The sequence below is a fragment of the Nyctibius grandis genome, chromosome 6 (assembly GCF_013368605.1).
Source record: "Nyctibius grandis isolate bNycGra1 chromosome 6, bNycGra1.pri, whole genome shotgun sequence".
In the NCBI taxonomy this organism is placed as follows: domain Eukaryota; kingdom Metazoa; phylum Chordata; class Aves; order Nyctibiiformes; family Nyctibiidae; genus Nyctibius; species Nyctibius grandis.
Window position 1 is genome coordinate 65,907,579 of NC_090663.1, and position 16,622 is coordinate 65,924,200.

The 16,622-nt window shown below is 44.0% G+C and overlaps 1 protein-coding gene across 1 annotated transcript in view; it reads right to left on the reverse strand.

Annotated features, from left to right (window-relative positions):
- Positions 1-16,622, reverse strand: part of ADGRL3 (adhesion G protein-coupled receptor L3) — a 348,528-nt gene that overhangs the window by 178,080 nt on the left and 153,826 nt on the right. Inside the window, exon 4 of the mRNA XM_068404345.1 lies at positions 1,269-1,283. Within this exon, the coding sequence (XP_068260446.1) occupies positions 1,269-1,283 (15 nt within the window). The remainder of the gene's footprint in view (positions 1-1,268; positions 1,284-16,622) is intronic.

Here is a 16,622-nt window from a genome sequence, read left to right on the forward strand (position 1 = left end):
ATAGTAAAGCAGAGGAGAATCTCTTAGCAACTCAGAAGAGTGTTTAAAGCAAAGGGAGCGGTGGGGGGGTGGGGGTGGAACACCCATCTACAGATCTGTAGTATAACTAGAAATGAGGCTTTCAAAGCTGCTACAGGACATACGAAACATGCAGTCCACACAATTAAAAACAAATGACGTATGGATGCTGAAAGGAAAAGACAAGGAAGGAAGGAAGGAAGAAAGGAAGGAAAGAAGGAAGGAAAAGAATAAAGTTCACTGGAGAGGAACCCAAGGTCTAGTTTTAATCAGTTAAAAAATGTCCTGTTAAATATAGTAGTAATTCAAACTTAAAAACATATACCTTCTATTGTTACATGAGAGGAGCACAGAGGAGCGGTTTGACTAACCAGGGTGCTTTGCTGCTCAGACTTCGGGGAGGCTCAGAGGGGCCAGGGTACACCCAGTGCCTGGGAGGAGGCTCAGCCGGTGCCCGGCTGACCTTGGCATCATGGGAACGCCAACGCCAAGAAGCCGGCCGGCTGAACAGGGAGACAAGGAAGGGATGCTGCAGAGCAAAACTGGTTCGCTCGGCCCTCGTCATCCTCGGTACCACCCTCCTTGACCTGGAGGTGTTGCACATGCTTCAGGGGGAGAATATTTGTTGGTTATTTGTAATGCTGATCTCCGTGAGCATGAGTAGTACAATAACCATGACGATGGCATGGGCAGCAGGGAGGCATGAAGAGGTATCCCACCATACACTTCTGGTAGCATGCAGTCGGCAGATGGGATCCTGCGTTCGTGCTCCCTGCTTGGAGCGTAAACAATTATTTTCGGAAATGCAGAAATTGGTAATATCCTCTGGAGAGCAAGACAGGAGGAAAATCAGATTTAGTAACTGGTGTAAAAGTATATTGCTCTATTGGAGTCTAAGTAACCACCCAGAGCTGCTGATAAAGGGGTGCTGTTTTCAAGAGGCTTTTATGGCATAATTAGATATACGCATGCATATACTTATGTATGCACACTTTCCAAATTCTTTGGGGCAGGAGAAGAGTGAGATATCTGATCCTTTGAATAGAAATTTAATGAAAAAAAGTGGCACTGGTAAAAACTTTTCAGAAAAAATGAGTAATCTGGTGAAGTTGAGCAGCAGAGATACTAAATAAACTTTAACAAAAAAGTAGTGAGAATTAATGACAAAGTATTTCAACTAAAACGTTAAACTGTTAAATAACTTAGCCTATACATAATATATATATATAATTTGAAAGGTATTTAATTACCTTTTTGTTCCACTTCTATTGTAGAGAGAGAAGTAAAGAGAGAAAGGAGAAAAGAGAATAGATTAATGGTACTGTATTGGCCAGGTACTTTTCTTTACCTCTTTCATATGAAAAGGAAGCTTTATTAATTTACTTTAGTATGTGAACTTTTTTTTTTATATATATATATATAAAGCTTTTCCTCTGATATACACTGGATAATATGCAGACAAGCTGAACAAAATATAGATAAATTTTAACTTTACAAAAATCTTTAAGAAGGAAAAAACCCAACACTTGGGACATACCAAGCCCCCTGAACCATTTGAGATTCCTTGTCAGCAGCAGCCTTGGACTAGTTTCATAGAGCAAAATGAAATACCCATACACTGAAATGTGACTGACAACAGATTTATGTATAGAATAAAAACTCCAGGGAGCAACTTTATAGAATATACATCTTCATATATTTCACCAAAATCCTGTAAAACAGAGATCCCTGCTTTAAGCAGGAGAATATTCCCTTATGACACAAATAGAGAACTTAGGAGAGTCAAATGAAGCACATCGGTGGATGTTCGCGGAGTCCTGTCCTATGTCTTGGAGAAACAAGTTTTAGTAGGACTTGGAAAAAAGCATTTAAAATACTGTAATACTTATATGATTTATGAGATCCTAAAGACTTACAGTGTTAACGAGTTAAAAATATTTAAAGTGATTAAAGTGATTAAGTGATTAAAAATCACTTAAAAAAGCCCAACCCCAGAACTTGCTGGATATTTTTATGTGAATTACTCACCATGCGTAATAATGCAGCTAAAGCGGCTGCGTCCCTTTGGACAAAGCCCCTTGAAGTCAGAATAAATAAATGCAGTGCATTTATTAAGTGCTAAATGCTCAGTACCAGTTTCTATAGCTAACAATTTCCTGTGAGAGGCCTTGGGGGCCTTCATCCAGAAGCCCCCTCTGATCGTGGTACAGACCCCTTCTTCTTCCAGCATGGTGGGACCTCAAACAGCTTCTGCACCCCCAGCCCTGTTTGCTGGTTCTGCAGGGCCTCTTCCGCAAAGGTGTAGAAGACAGGCCCCATAAAATATTACTGAGGAAGAAGCGAGAACTTGCCAGCAAAACAGTATGGTTTTGACAGCTGAGAGATCTCTATTCAGAGAAGCAAGACAGGAATGCAAAGGTACGCACGTGCACTTTGCATGCCCAGAGTTCACTCCGGCCCCTTCCAGACCAAGACACTTGCCAAATGACTGTCCTCTGGTGCTGGGACTGCAAACCCCTTTGAATTCAAAAGTCTCATTCATTTGGATGGGAAACTGCAAGCTCAATGGAAGAATGATTTCAGCGTAAGGCTGCAAATGCATTAGCTACTGCACTTTGCCTTGCGGGGAGGTGTACATTCGGAGCCAACTGCAGCTCTCAAAATGAATGCTTCCAAACTTAAACAGCCTTTTTTACCTGCACTTTTATTCAGGGTCCTTTCTACCTCATAACAGGTTAAGGTTAAAGGCAAATGTGTTCACCATGTGTCTGTCAGGGCTCTAGGGAACAGAGACGATGCATTTCAGTGAAAGCACCTGGTTTTGCAAGGGAAAGAGACAGCAAGATTAAAAGGCACCAGACCCAGCAACTGGAGAAAGCTGCACAGCAATTGCTCTCCCCATCCCAGGCTGTGGCTGGCCGCAGTTAAGTAACGTATTCAGAAAAACATTAAATGTCCCTGGCAAAAGCAAGAAAGCACCATGACAGATCCCCAAATGTATGGCTTCACACTGATTCTTCTGGCTGATGGTATACTGTACCTCTGGCAGCATAGAAGGTAGTAATTTACATTTCTAAATGAGTAAAAGCTTCTGTAACGCACTCGAAACACAGTGTGATACTGTAAAGCAGGAAGAGAGAAGTTTCTGCAGGAGATAATATATTCATAACCAACTGAGCTGAGTGACCTGAAGCATTGATTACCCTTACCCTGAATAGCTCGTATGTGTTATTCGCGGTCAGTGCCATATCCAGCTCTCTTATAATTCCAGACACAGTATGTGTTTTGGTGACCTCCTGCATAGTGCTTTCCATTGAATGTATCACACATATGTATTTTCCTCCTGCTGATTTAAGACTTAATGCTTTTGAATTTCAGTAATTACTCAGCTTATATTGGGACATCATATTATTCAAACAGGTTGCTTGGGAAGCTTGGAGGATTTAGCTCATTGAGCAATATTAAAAAGAAGGGTCTAACTAGGGTCTGAGTATCCATTCAAAATATCACTGCAAAACTGTCTTCGTAAAGTATTGGAAGAATTTTTAAAATTTTGCCCAGTTACAGACAATTTTACATCTCTGCAATGCCTGTGCCAGTCCATAGAATTTAAATACTGCTTATAGCACAGGAGGCACCTTACCTTTCTACAGGGATCTACAGAAAAAGCACATATACAGAGTTATTTCCTTTACAGTGAGATCTTCCGCTCCTACTATTGCTGCATTGGAGCAGAACAAGGGTATTTCACCTTGATTTCCTATGCCAGTTGCAGGCCAGTGCCATTGGCTTCAACAGTGCCAGAGGCCCAAACGAAATCAAGAACCACCTGCCAGGTCTGAGGGGAGTTACAAACAAAACTTTCCACATGCCCTGATTTTCCCCCATTTCTTTGGATGGAATTAAAAACGAGGCCAAGGTGTGATCATCGGCCACTACAGCCTGCCCCTGGTGCGCCACGAGCTGAGCAATCAGGCAGATTCCTGCCACCCATTCAGAGAAATCGCACAAACAAATTAATTAAATGCTCTTAGTACTGCTGGGTTGAGGCTCTGAAAATACACTCATAATTTCTGGCACAATTAACACTTGAACAACATTAACTGCTCATTTTCTTACGACCATGTTGAGTTGCACTCAACTATTTAAGGCACAAGCATGTAGTGGTAGAGTCCTGTAGAGAGCTCTCTCCCTGGCACTGCTTCAAACCCACAACAGAAGCACAAAATTCCTGGAAAAAAATTATCTAAGTAGGGGGGATGTTAAAATGCAATTGGAAAAATTAAGTAAAAAGTTGTGCCCTGTACTTTGCCAGCTGTTTTTTTTCAGGACAGATGTTTAATAGCAGAATAAGTGACATCCACTCCCTGTTCCTGTCCTTCACAGGTCAAACTGATTTAATACATGGAGACTCAGTGTTAAATACATAGTTAATGACAAAATAGAAGGACTAAGAAAACAGGTTTTTGAGGCTGGCCTCAGTAGCACAAGATGCAGCATCTCAGCCATGCTGAGGGTGCTTCATGCCAGATGTGGCTAACCACTGCATCTCACCTCCACCAACCAGCTTGACCAGATGCAAGGGGAGGTGAAGCCAAAATGCAGTCATGGCATTAGGGAACCAACTAGGGACAAACATCCACAGAAGGCACAGCACTGGCCTTGTGTCCTACCCCAATACATGAACCATGGTGCAAGATGGTGACCATCACATAGCTGACTCACCACTTGGCCCTAAGCCCTGTTGTGCTGGACTCAAGCATTGAGCTCCCTCTAATGATAAGACAAAGTCTGGAAGGTGCCTTGCGCCAGGGCTCCTCATACCAGGATGGTCTGGGATCTACAGCCTTTTCTTTCTTTCTCTAATGCCTAGACCCCAAGCTCCTCAGCCAGCCTTGTGCCAACAGCAAAGCACCCACAATAAACTCAACCTTTGACTCGAGGGCTTCCCTATAACACCCACAGAGAGCTGTCCCAATTTACATGTTTCTCCCCACACCATCTGTGAGTTTTAGGATGAACAGAAACATGTTTGGGAAGCTGCAAACCTAGCAAGGCATCCCAAAGTGCACCTATGCAGAGTCTGCTTGGAGATTAAGGTGCTCTTTGTTTTTGAAGACATGGCTGGGTGCTGGAGTCTCAGTGTTCCTCTACTAAAAGAAGGTTAAAGTAAACAAGAGATGTGTTCAAAATTCAGGGCACTAAAGCACATGTCGATAACAGACTTCCCTTTAGCTATCACAATAGGAATCAGTAGTCTAGGCAACAAGACTGTATACAGGAGAGGGCGGTGTCAGATTCACAGCACGTCCAGTGTGGTGGATCATTGACAACAGGAGCCCATAGTCAGTGCTAGAGCAACTCTGTCCTCTGGGGTGTAGGAAAATCTGCTGTCAGGTAGGATGTATTCCCAGTCATGCTAATAATAATAGGTCCTGAGCAGTTTCTCTTCCCAACATCTAAAATTTACAGAAGTGGTTGAGGTCCCCATGGAAATACAGCAGCTGACAGATCAGAGGCAACATGAGAGTGAGGCACAGATACTGCAGGAGGGTCATCAGCTTCTCGCTCATCCCTCTGGTTCCCCATCCCAGCACACAGCCAGCGAGGCTGAAGAGGACCATACCTGTACGCCTTTCAAAGCTATTCGGAAGCGCAGGTGGTACATAGACAGATCCCAATGGGGAAGCACAGTTTGAGGAAAGCTGAACTTGCAGCAGATCTAAAATAAATATATCTAAGCCCAGGGAATGAAAATATTAAAAAACTCTTATTTCATTAATTTGTACTTAAAACACACTCAAGCCCTCACATACAGTTTGTCAGAAGAACAGTTAAGAGAGCTAGCTCAGCATTTATATGACACAAGCTGCTTTTGGCAACCTGAAGTTCAAAACACTGCAGAAGTACCCATCTCTGCTTCGTTTTCTTCTCCTGACACATAATTAAAATGACAAGAGACCACACAGCCAAGCTCAGCACTCAGTCTGCGCAGCACAGATGCAAACCAAAGCACATGCCACCATTTCTCTCATTCACCCTCTCCTTCCAGGAAAGTCTGGGGTCCCAGTGTAGCACAGGTGGGTGGTTGCTGGACCCCGAATGCCCTAAAAATGAAACACAGTCACATTCTCTGCAGCAAGCTGTAGCCAGCTGAAGGTCAGGTGACATTCTGCCTCTAGGCAAAGGAAAAGCAACAGCAATACAGTGGTCTTTGGTTTCAGTCCCTTCATTGCAACTATCCTCGCTACAGAAGACACAGTGACTAGCCTCCATCCCCATCCTCCACATCAAGATGCCCCCAAGTCAGAATTTAGCTCCAGTCCCATTAGCCCCAGTGAAGCAGTGATTTTATGAGCTTTTAATGCGAAAAGTTTTAACATGCAACAGGGGAAGCCCTCTTGGGTCTTGGCTCAGGAGCAAGCACAGAGAATGGAAGAATTAGGTTTTCTAAGACTACTTTGCAAATACATACTGTTGCTATCTTCCCATTTTTGCCACCTAATCCCACTTTACTATGATTTCTAATTTTTTTTCCTCCCCTTAACATGACAGGTTTTCTAGAAATCATTTCCCTTCCTTTTCAGAGAAAGAATAATGTCAGCTTCCTTTGGCAATGTACAATAAATAAATACATAACAGATTGCACTGTGTGCCCCGCCATTGTTTTACCTGGGGGATCTTCACTTGTGCCAATGGCAAGTGCATACATGCATTTAAATGGGGAACAGACCCCATTAACATTACCTGGCTTTGCAGTCCAACCTGACACTTGAATGTAAAGCACTCAGACTCTCATTCTCCAGAGGAATGAAGAAATTATTCTTATCAATTATATTGCCATGAATTAACTTTCTTGCAGCTGCCAATTTCTGTTATGAAAGAACCACACGCAACTTCGAGCCTCGCCATTGCAGTTCTCCACCAGTCCTAAACTATTCTGCAAGCTAAGTTTTAAAGTTTGTTTAGGTTTAAATAATTATAATGGTGGGACGCCCTTAATCTGTAACATTATTTCCAAGAAAATTGAAGGTTTCAGTAAACAGAGTATTTCACCTCTTTTTGGCTGTATGTACCTGTGAGTGCATATTATACTCCCTCTCATAAGGCTGGGAAAAAAAAATCTTTATTTATTGCACAGGAGAAATGATTGCCTTTTACAGCAAATGAAGTGCTAATCCTTTATTTAATAAAAGGGAGGAATAATCTCACTTGCTCTGTTTCCAAATTACATTTTTCATATAACACCCAGGCATCAGCGAATGAAGGTGCTCTACAAGTACCTTGTGTTACAATGGCTTCATGTAATCCATTCCAAAAATTATCATCTGCTAATTAATTTCACTGTGAAGTATGAAGATTGGAAATGTCAATAATCCATAAACGCTTTCATGAACCACAACCTAAATTAGATCCTTAAATATGGTATCTATAGATTTTCAGAAATCAAAGCTGTCATTTTTCATAAGTGGATTTTTTTTTTCCCTTAGATTTCCATTCATGTGATAAATTTGTGAAACCTTTCAAACCATTAATTTGGGCTTCCTTAAAATGTCAGTGCTTTCAGTATGCTTTTTAATAGATAATAACTAAATTTAATAGATGTTCACTAAAATAATACTAAGTATTATTAATGTTAAAACACCCGTCAGTGTAACTTACAGTCATCAGGACCCAGGAAACCACTAATATACATTAATTCTTGTCCACTAGAGGTTTCTGTGAGATGAAAAAAGTTACGGTTTCCTACAAAATTGCCTTGTGTATTATAGATCAAACTTCAGGCTATTCTGAGAGGAAGCCATCTTTTTGTTAGACATTCGTATAATGAATGACAGGCATCAGAGACCCGAGTCCTCACATGGACTCTCCCTCAAATCCAAGAAATAACAAATGCTTTTCCATGGCACTGTCCCCTTGAGGCCAGTTTTCTAGGAGCTTAAATATTATGACCTCATTTCCTACTTTTAGGTACCAAAGTATATGAAAAATTATGCCTTTAAATATTTTGTTAAGGGAAAAAAAATATCAGTCCTGCAGAAAACCAATGAAACTTTGGGATTCTGAATTTTGGGGTTAAACAGTAAAATCCCTTCTATGTGCCTGGCCCTGCAAAAGCTGACACTGTTGTGCAGAGCAGAGATCAGAAAGATGGTTCTCAATGGTTTTGCAAACATTTGTATTTCCTGAAATTCCGTGAATAATTTCTATTCTTTCTTTGCGTCTCTTCTCTTGTTATTATTCCGGGTGGCAGTCACAGTGACTGGCTTCTCTGAAGAAGCAGACACTTCATCAGCTTCAGCAGATACTGAATATGACTGTGCTGCACTTCTAAATGTATTATTCCAAGAGGTAAATAATTTTTTCTCAAGTAAAGATAATTCATTTAAGACATAATGAGTCCTGAAATATACTGCACTGGAAAAAAAAAGAAGCAGCAAGTATTGTTATATTCAAAGTTCATCTTCAGAAGAAATATCTGATTTTTTAATGTGTATAAATCTCTTCTGTAGATGAGATTTTATGTTTAGAGCACCATTCCAGAGATAAAGCAACCTGAAAAACCAATTAATCCCTGAATTTAGGAAACAAAATGGTTGTTTATGCTAGTCAAAGCGTTCATCAGAGCACTGGCCACTGCTCACCACCATCACAAGCAGAAAAATGAGGCGGGCAGACTTCTGCTGTGACCCTACGGCCAGTAGCACATCCCCCTGTTGTCACAAAACCCAGCAGTAACCTCTTAATTCACTGCATCTCTCTCAACTTGTTGTGCACCAGAATCTTCCTTTTAAATTCGTCAATTAGAAAGAAGCAGCAAGATGAGTTAGCACAAGAGGGAAAAAAAGGACCGTACACGTACTGTGTGAAATTCAATTATGGCTACAAGTCATTCAGCCGAACTTTCCTTGGCAGTTGGCCTCTTATTGTTTCTAGCACAACAGCAGATGAGTGAGCTGCCATTAAATTACAGCAGAATCAGCCACATGGACATCATTCTCCCATAATAAAAAAAAAAAAAAAAAAGAAAAAAAATGAAAGCGCAGATCCAGAAAGGGAGGTAAGCACTGCAGGGCTGACCCTCTGCAGTGCTTTTTCTCTAGTTGGCTCCTGCTGCTGCTGAAGACCCTGATGCTGAGCACCCACCAGCCTTTTGCAGCACAGCCCTGTGGCTAGGACGAGAGAGATGTGGAGATGCGGTCCATCCAATAGAGGCATGAATTAAACCTCATCCAGGCTGTGAGCTCCTTTATAAAAAGGGAGAGAGGCATTACTGTGCATTACTTCCAGGCCCCAGGTCTAAAAAGAAAAAAAAAAAAAGATAGCCGAACATTTTCCAAGAACGTGTATTTAATGGTGCCCCTCTGGAAAAGGTCTGGGCACAAAATGAGTACCAAGATGCTGCTCCCCTCCATCAAGAAAGGCTCCTGTGCATGTAGAGATGGACCAAGAGGTGCTGGCAGCAGGGTCTGATCTTCCAGGGCTGTTGAGTGCGGCTTTCCAGGGCAGGAACCTACATTACACCTAATACCCAGTGCTGCCAGATCAGCCCAGAAGCACTCAGAGACAGGGCGTGGAGAGAAAGACCGACAGAATGGTTAAAAACCCCACAATGAAACAGATGTTTGGGAAATAACCATACCTGGTAAAATCTAACCCCAGAGAGCTCTTGTGAGCAAGTTTGAGTCTAGGTCTTACTCCCCTTGGTCATTCAGCCCACATGTAACCAGGTTGGGTAAATAGACCAAGATAACCATCACACTTCTTCCTCCTCCTGCGATGTCAAACGCACAGAAAAGATCACTTGGCAACTAGGCAAATGTAGCTAATTAAAAATAATTATTATTTACATAGCTCTTTATATCTTCCTTGTCAGATGAACTGTAAACTCTCCTTGCCTGACTCTAATAGGAACAAAAGCCTGAAGTTCATTAAAGATTTGTCTTCATCCAGGCATGAGATAAATTTGGGATGTCAAGAGCCTGACAGAGCCATCAAGGCAAACATTAGGTATCTTGCCTTAAGCAATAACTGGGAAGGGATAAATGTCTTAGGTGGGGCAATGCTGAACTAAAGCTCTGTGTCTTTTGGTCTGATTTCTCTCCAAAGAGGAATAAACTGTTTGTCATCCTGCCAGCTATGAGACTAGCTATAAAATAATGGATTCCACAGGTCCAAATGAGGCTAATCATGATTGCCAAGGCATGTCTGTGCTGTGAGGAGTGAGTGAAATCTGATGCTCTTCAGAGAAAACATTTTTTGAAAAGCTCTTTGCTCTGCAATAAGCCTTGGCAGTTATCTCATGCCTTGGAGTATCTACCATATTTCTTGTTTGATTGCAAGGCATACTGCTGACACCGGCTGCTATGGCTGAGTTGCCTTTAATAACACTTTGGTAGGTAAAACACTGCTTCTTTTTAGCTGTTGAGAAAATGGGAAGGAAGGATTTTGCATCAATTGCCTCTTTCAACAGCACTTATTCTTGAGTGCTTCCAACTGGATGTTGTAGTACAATGCCCATCAGAATCAGAAAAGGATTTCCACAAAGCCAAACAACAAAACAACACATTTGTTTTCTCCTCTCTGAATTGGGGGAACACCTACAAAGTAGCTGGAGAGGTGGGATTTTACTGCAACCACTTTGGAAAGCAAGTGAAGAGCAGGGGAAGGAGTCATTAGACTTCTTCAGGAACTGGTCTTTTGGAACAAGATTTTACAATCTGGTGTAAATTTTAACAACATCTGCTATTTTAAAAAAGAAGAAGAAAAAAATAATCAAGGCGTGACTTCCAGCATTTTTAGGTTTAAGTAATTAACATAAGCATGCTGTATGTGTGTGTGTGCGCACATATGCACACTCATATGCAGAGGAGTGACTTCCAACACTTTAAGATTTAAATAATTAACCCAAGCGTGTGTCACACGCATATACGCTTACATGTGTAACGCAAAGGTACTGGCATAGCTTACCCTTTGAGGCACATTCCCAAAACACTCTAAAGAAACAATTCTGCAGTAGTCTGACACTCACACATCCCATCTACAACCTGCTAAAGCAAATATTGCAGAAAACTGCTTGTGAGTCTTCATTTCATCTTCTCTTTTGCTCCCTCTCCATACTCAGAGTCAACAAAATCTCAGCTGAGAGGCAGATGTTTCAGAGGAGATCATGCCCTCCTGAATTGTGAAAGGCTCCCATGCTTTTTCCCCAGTTCATGTTTGTGCTGGGGAGATGGGAGAGATTGTTTGCAAGCCTATGTAGTGCAAGACACATAGGCCTAGCTGCCTCCTCGAGAGGTACGGACCAGAAGGTAACGCTAAATGTGCTGGTTCTGCTGAACGTTAGGGTGTCCTCAAACCCCAGCTGAGCAAATCTCTCTGCTATGCAAAAGCATCTTCCTCATCTCTGTTTCACTCATCTCCCTGCCACGCAAAGCACCCATTAATCACTACCTACCAAACAGCACAGAAAACCCTCACATATTTGCAGAGCTAACCAAGGAGCAGAAATGAAGCCAGGAGTCCCTGTGGTGCTCTCGGCAAGGCTGCGGCAAGCCAGCCTGCCACCAGCTGAGGCTGCCACACAAGCGGACCCTTGACGGGTTGGCTCTGGGGTGTATTTACTTAACCAAGCATGCAGGTAAACGCATTAAGGGAAAGTAGCTTGCAACAAATACATCCTCTGAGCCCATGTGTGAATAGAGAGCACTTTATGGGTTTCAGGATTTTTCTCCCCACTGTTTGAATCTGGGACTAAGAAGGATGACATATTTTATACTTATTTTTTAATGAATAAGTACTGATATAAAGCAGGGACCTAGCTGGAATGAACTGTCACTTTAAAAGGAATACATCTGAGACCTTTAACTTGCACTGGTATATTCAATGAAGTAAAAACATTATTCTGCTTGGGAGAACCACAAATCACAGCAATAAAATATACGCAGTGAATATGTAGAAATTTGGTACTATTTGCAATGAACTGAATATTAGGCACCACTAAAACCTATCATTTTCGCCATTAATGAAAAAGAGACTATTTTATTTCTAATTTAAAGCGTAAGAATTTATGAAGGTTCAGAGAAATCTTTTCTGTGCTTTTGTAACAGCTTAACTTCTAATATATTATATATTCAAAAATTAGGATCCTTGAGCTCTTGCACAATATTTACTGGTGCACATTTTTGGAGCGGTCAGTGTGTGGTGCCCTCTCACTATTTCATACCAATCCAGCATTTTCTCTATGGCATCAATAGATTTTTAAAAAAAAATTCTTGCTGGAGTAAAAAAAAATTATGTGACAATGAAACACACTCATTTTGCTATGAGGTAATTCAATAAATCTGTCTACCTTGCTAAGGCTTAGTTTTTATGTAAAACAACACTTATTTATCTTGTTAACTTCAAAATGGAAAAATAATTAAGGGCAAGGTTCAGTTTTCAGTCCAGCTTTTAGTAATTTGAAAATAGGAAATAGGGCTAAGAGGGACCCTGAGAGGTCTAGGGGACAGAGCCAGATGTTAAATCTCTTTTGGACAACTTAGAAGAGGCAAAACTGCAAGAATCGAATAATCACATTGCCAGAGGTTCCCAGAGGGACATTGATGGAGCTGTGCTGATATGGTGGCACAGAGTAATCGTCCCTTTCCTTTCATTGCATGCCATTCTCTTCTGCATTCAGGAGGCCTCAGCTAACAGATCTAATGGGAGTTTGCCATGGTCTGAGCTCATGAACAGCACAAGCATAGCTTACAGCATCTCCTGGGAGAGGATTTTGAAGATTAAGCTTCCCACCAAATTACTAAATAACCTTGGGGGTAGGAGGGAAGGGATTCTGAGAAGAGTTGGACCAAAAATAAGCACAATTAGGTGACCTAAGGTTGGTGAGAAGAGGCTGTAGTGTTTCATTTGAAGTGAAACAGTTTAAGAAGCATCACCATTAAGACTGATATGGAAACACAACTGAAAGACCACCCAACAACATACATCTCAACTAGTAGCCACCATAGCTCATTGCTAACCCAGCCTGCTTTTTGCATGTTCATCTCAGAGAGAGGCAGCAGTTTCTGATGACCAGCAAAACACCAACATGTTAACAACACATGTTCCTGGCAGTGACAGCACATTATAAAATTCAGATCACACTTAGGCACAACCCAACCAAGGTTTAATCAACTGTTTGGCCTCAACAGGCTTATGAAAGCCTAGGATGTTGTGCATCTCCATCACAACTTGAAGACAAGAGCAGTGCCTCGAGTGAGGGGTTGTGGGTAGCCCACCCTACCGCCAGAAGGAGCTCATGTGGCACGGTATTTCAGAAATGTATACTTCTATAAAAATTTAAACAACTTTCAGTACATTACTATGTTTTCATTGAGCTTGCAAGCTGGGTGCAAGCTGGAACACAGGAGGTTCCACATAAATATGAGGAAAAACTTCTTTACAGTGAAGGTGACTGAACACTGGAACAGGCTGCCCAGAGAGGTTGTGGAGTCTCCTTCTCTGGAGACATTCAAAACCCACCTGGACATGTTCCTGTGAGACATGATCTAGGTAATCCTGCTCCGGCAGGGGGATTGGACTAGATGATTTTTCGAGGTCCCTTCCAATCCCTAACATTCTGTGATTCTGTGATTCTGTAAAGCACAAAACAGAAGAAACAAGAAGAAAGTCCCCATGACGTCTCTACCTGGGTTGACTGAGGTGGAAAGCCTGATCTTTAGCTCTAAAGATGTTAGTCTGAATTAGCACAAGACCAATCCATTTTTAAAAAAGGGCTCTGATTTAAAGAGAGCAGATACTCAGCAGTTTCAGAAAGACAATGGCCCATATCTTGGTTCAACACCGATGTTCTTAATAATAGCAGATTGTGTGTGTGACCTGAGACACAGAGAAAGGATGGAAGTATACGTATTACTTCAGCTGAGAGACTGCCCTTCTCGGAAAGCAGTGGTGCTGGAGGCTCTTGGCAGCTGGTGTTGCCTGCTCTGGTGTCACACTCAAACTGAGGAAGGAAAAAAGGTAGATGGATGGGAAGGCTCCAGCGCCGCATGCCTGTAGGCAGCTGGGAGACACAGCTGACACAGGGGTAGGGGAGGAGGAGGAAGCAGCAGCAGGGCCATCCTATCCTTTGGTGTGCACTGAAGCTTTGATGACCTCAGGCCAGGCTCCCAGCAAAGGAGCCCACTGTTGGGCTGCAGCATCCAGGCTGTTCCAGCTCATGGACTAGGACCTTTTTCATGATTCATGATTTCAACCAGCAGAACACGTGACCTTGAAACACAGCATTGGAAAGGAATACAAAATGGTCACAGAAATGCCACTTCACATGGCATTTCAGGGCACATCAGAACAAAGAAAAGCCATCCCCATGCCTGCAAAAAATCCCCAAATCCCTCTTGCGTGAAGGCATATCCAGAAAAGCCTATGCTTTCTTGTCCTCTCCTTATGTGACCACACATCCATCTCTTCCAGCCAGCATTTCTGCTGCTCTCATTCCCACAGCTGTGCAGCAAAGACAGCATTCCTCATGACTGCTGCAAAATCTATAGGTAAAGACAGATCTGATCGATTTACAGGAACCTCCACTGCTGAGCTCACCTGCTAAGCAGTTCAGTCGCCCAGGGGAGCTGCTCCGCAACCGGCCCGTCGTGCAGAAACGCCGGGGCAGCGGCGAGAGCCCCCCGGAACCGGCAGCTCCCGCGGAGAGGCACTAACGAGGCGGCGGCGCTGCCAGAGCAACCGCGGCCCCTCCTACAAACGGCGGCCCCGGGAGCGCCATGAGCAGAGCGGGCAGCCAGGGCGCGGTGCGGCAGTTCGCGCGGAAGGGCGCGCAGAGAGGGTGGCACAGGGAGGGCAGCACAGGGCAAGCGCAGACACTGTACCTGACCCTCAGGGCAGAATGGTGGGCACTCGCCTGAGAGCAAGGGCTGCAGCTCCGGCTCGGGGATCTGCACCATCGACCCCAGCCGTGACTGATGCCTCCACCCAGACGGAGCTGCTGAAGGGAGGGGCTGCAGTGCAGACCTCGGGCTGCGGTAAGTGCCTGGATCTTTTGCCTGGGGCAGGGATGGGCAGCCGCAGACCTGCCTGCATCAGGTGTGCCCAGGTGGAGGACCTCCTGCAGCAGGTGGCTGAGCTGCAGGAGGCAGTGAGGAGGCTGTGTAACATCAAGGAGGCTGAGAAGGAGTTGGATAATGGGGCCCAAGTACAGTCTGCAGTGGCCCCACAGTCCATGGCCAAACAGCTGAAACACCACCCCCCCAGCAGCACACAGAGAAGGAAGGGGGGGATAAAACTGCAGAAGAATGGAAGAATGCAAAGGCAAGAACCAGCAGCAGGAAGAGACTTCCCCCAAAGCCTGAGGTGCCCTTGCAGAACCGCTTCACTCCTCTGCAGTCTGAGGAAAGACTCATCGCATCAGGAGAGATGCTGGAGCCCAGTAAGGCAGCCCAGTGTGCTCCCTGTATAAAGACCAGTGCTACCAAGAAAATGCAGTGGGCAATAGTGGTAGGTGACTCTACTGAGGGGCACAGAGGTGCCCATCTGCCGACCTGATGCACTCTCTAGAGCGTCAGGGATGTCACAGAGAGACTACAGAGCCTAGTACAGCCCATGGACTATTACCCGCTGCTGCTGTTTCACATGGGCACCAGTGATACAGCCAAGAGCACCCTGAGGCATATCAAGGAGGACTACAGAGCCCTGGGAGCAGTGGTAAAGGACTCTGGGGCCCAGGTAGTTTTCCCATCAGTCCTCCCGGACAAAGGGAAGGGGACTAAAGGGAACAGTTGAATTAGGCAAATCAACACATGGCTACAGGACTGGTGCCACAGCCAGGGGCTTGGCTACTTAGACCATGGGACTCATTTTGAGAAACCTGGTCTTCTGGCAGCCAATGGGGTCCATCTGTCAGAGAAGGGCAAGAGTGTCTTGGGTCATAGGCTTCCCAAGTTGGTAAAGAGGGTTTAAACTAGAGTTGCTGGGGGAGAGGGACCTCAGTCCATCCCAATTCAGCCAGTCCAATCCCAGGGCCAGCAACAGGTGCCCATAGAGTGGAGAAGGATGGCAGGTCAGCAGGAGAGCACCAGAAGAGCAGCGGAAAGGAATTTCAGGCTGTAAGTCAGCTTCGTTGGGGCCCCAAATGAAATGCCTCTATGGAAACTCACGGAGCATGCGGAACAAACAAGAGGAGCTAGAGACGTGCGCCTACCTGCAAGTCTACGACCTTATTGGCATCACAGAGACATGGTGAGATGACTCCGATGACTGGAGCATTGGAATAGAGGGATACAGGCTTTTTAGGAAGGACAGGCAGGGGAGATGAGGAGGGGGTGATGCGCTCTATGTCAATGACCAGTTTGAGTGCATGGAGCTCTGCCTGGGGATGGAGGAGGAGCTGATGGAGAGCTTATGGGTCAGGATTAAAGGGCGGGCAGGGACGGGAGTCATATACTGATGGTCTGCTACAGGCCACCTGACCAGGAAGACCGAGCGGATGAGGCCCTCTACAGACAGATAGATGTAGCCTCACGTTCACAGGCCCTGGTCCTCATGGGGGACTTCAACCACCCTGACATCTGTTGGAAGGACAACACATCTGG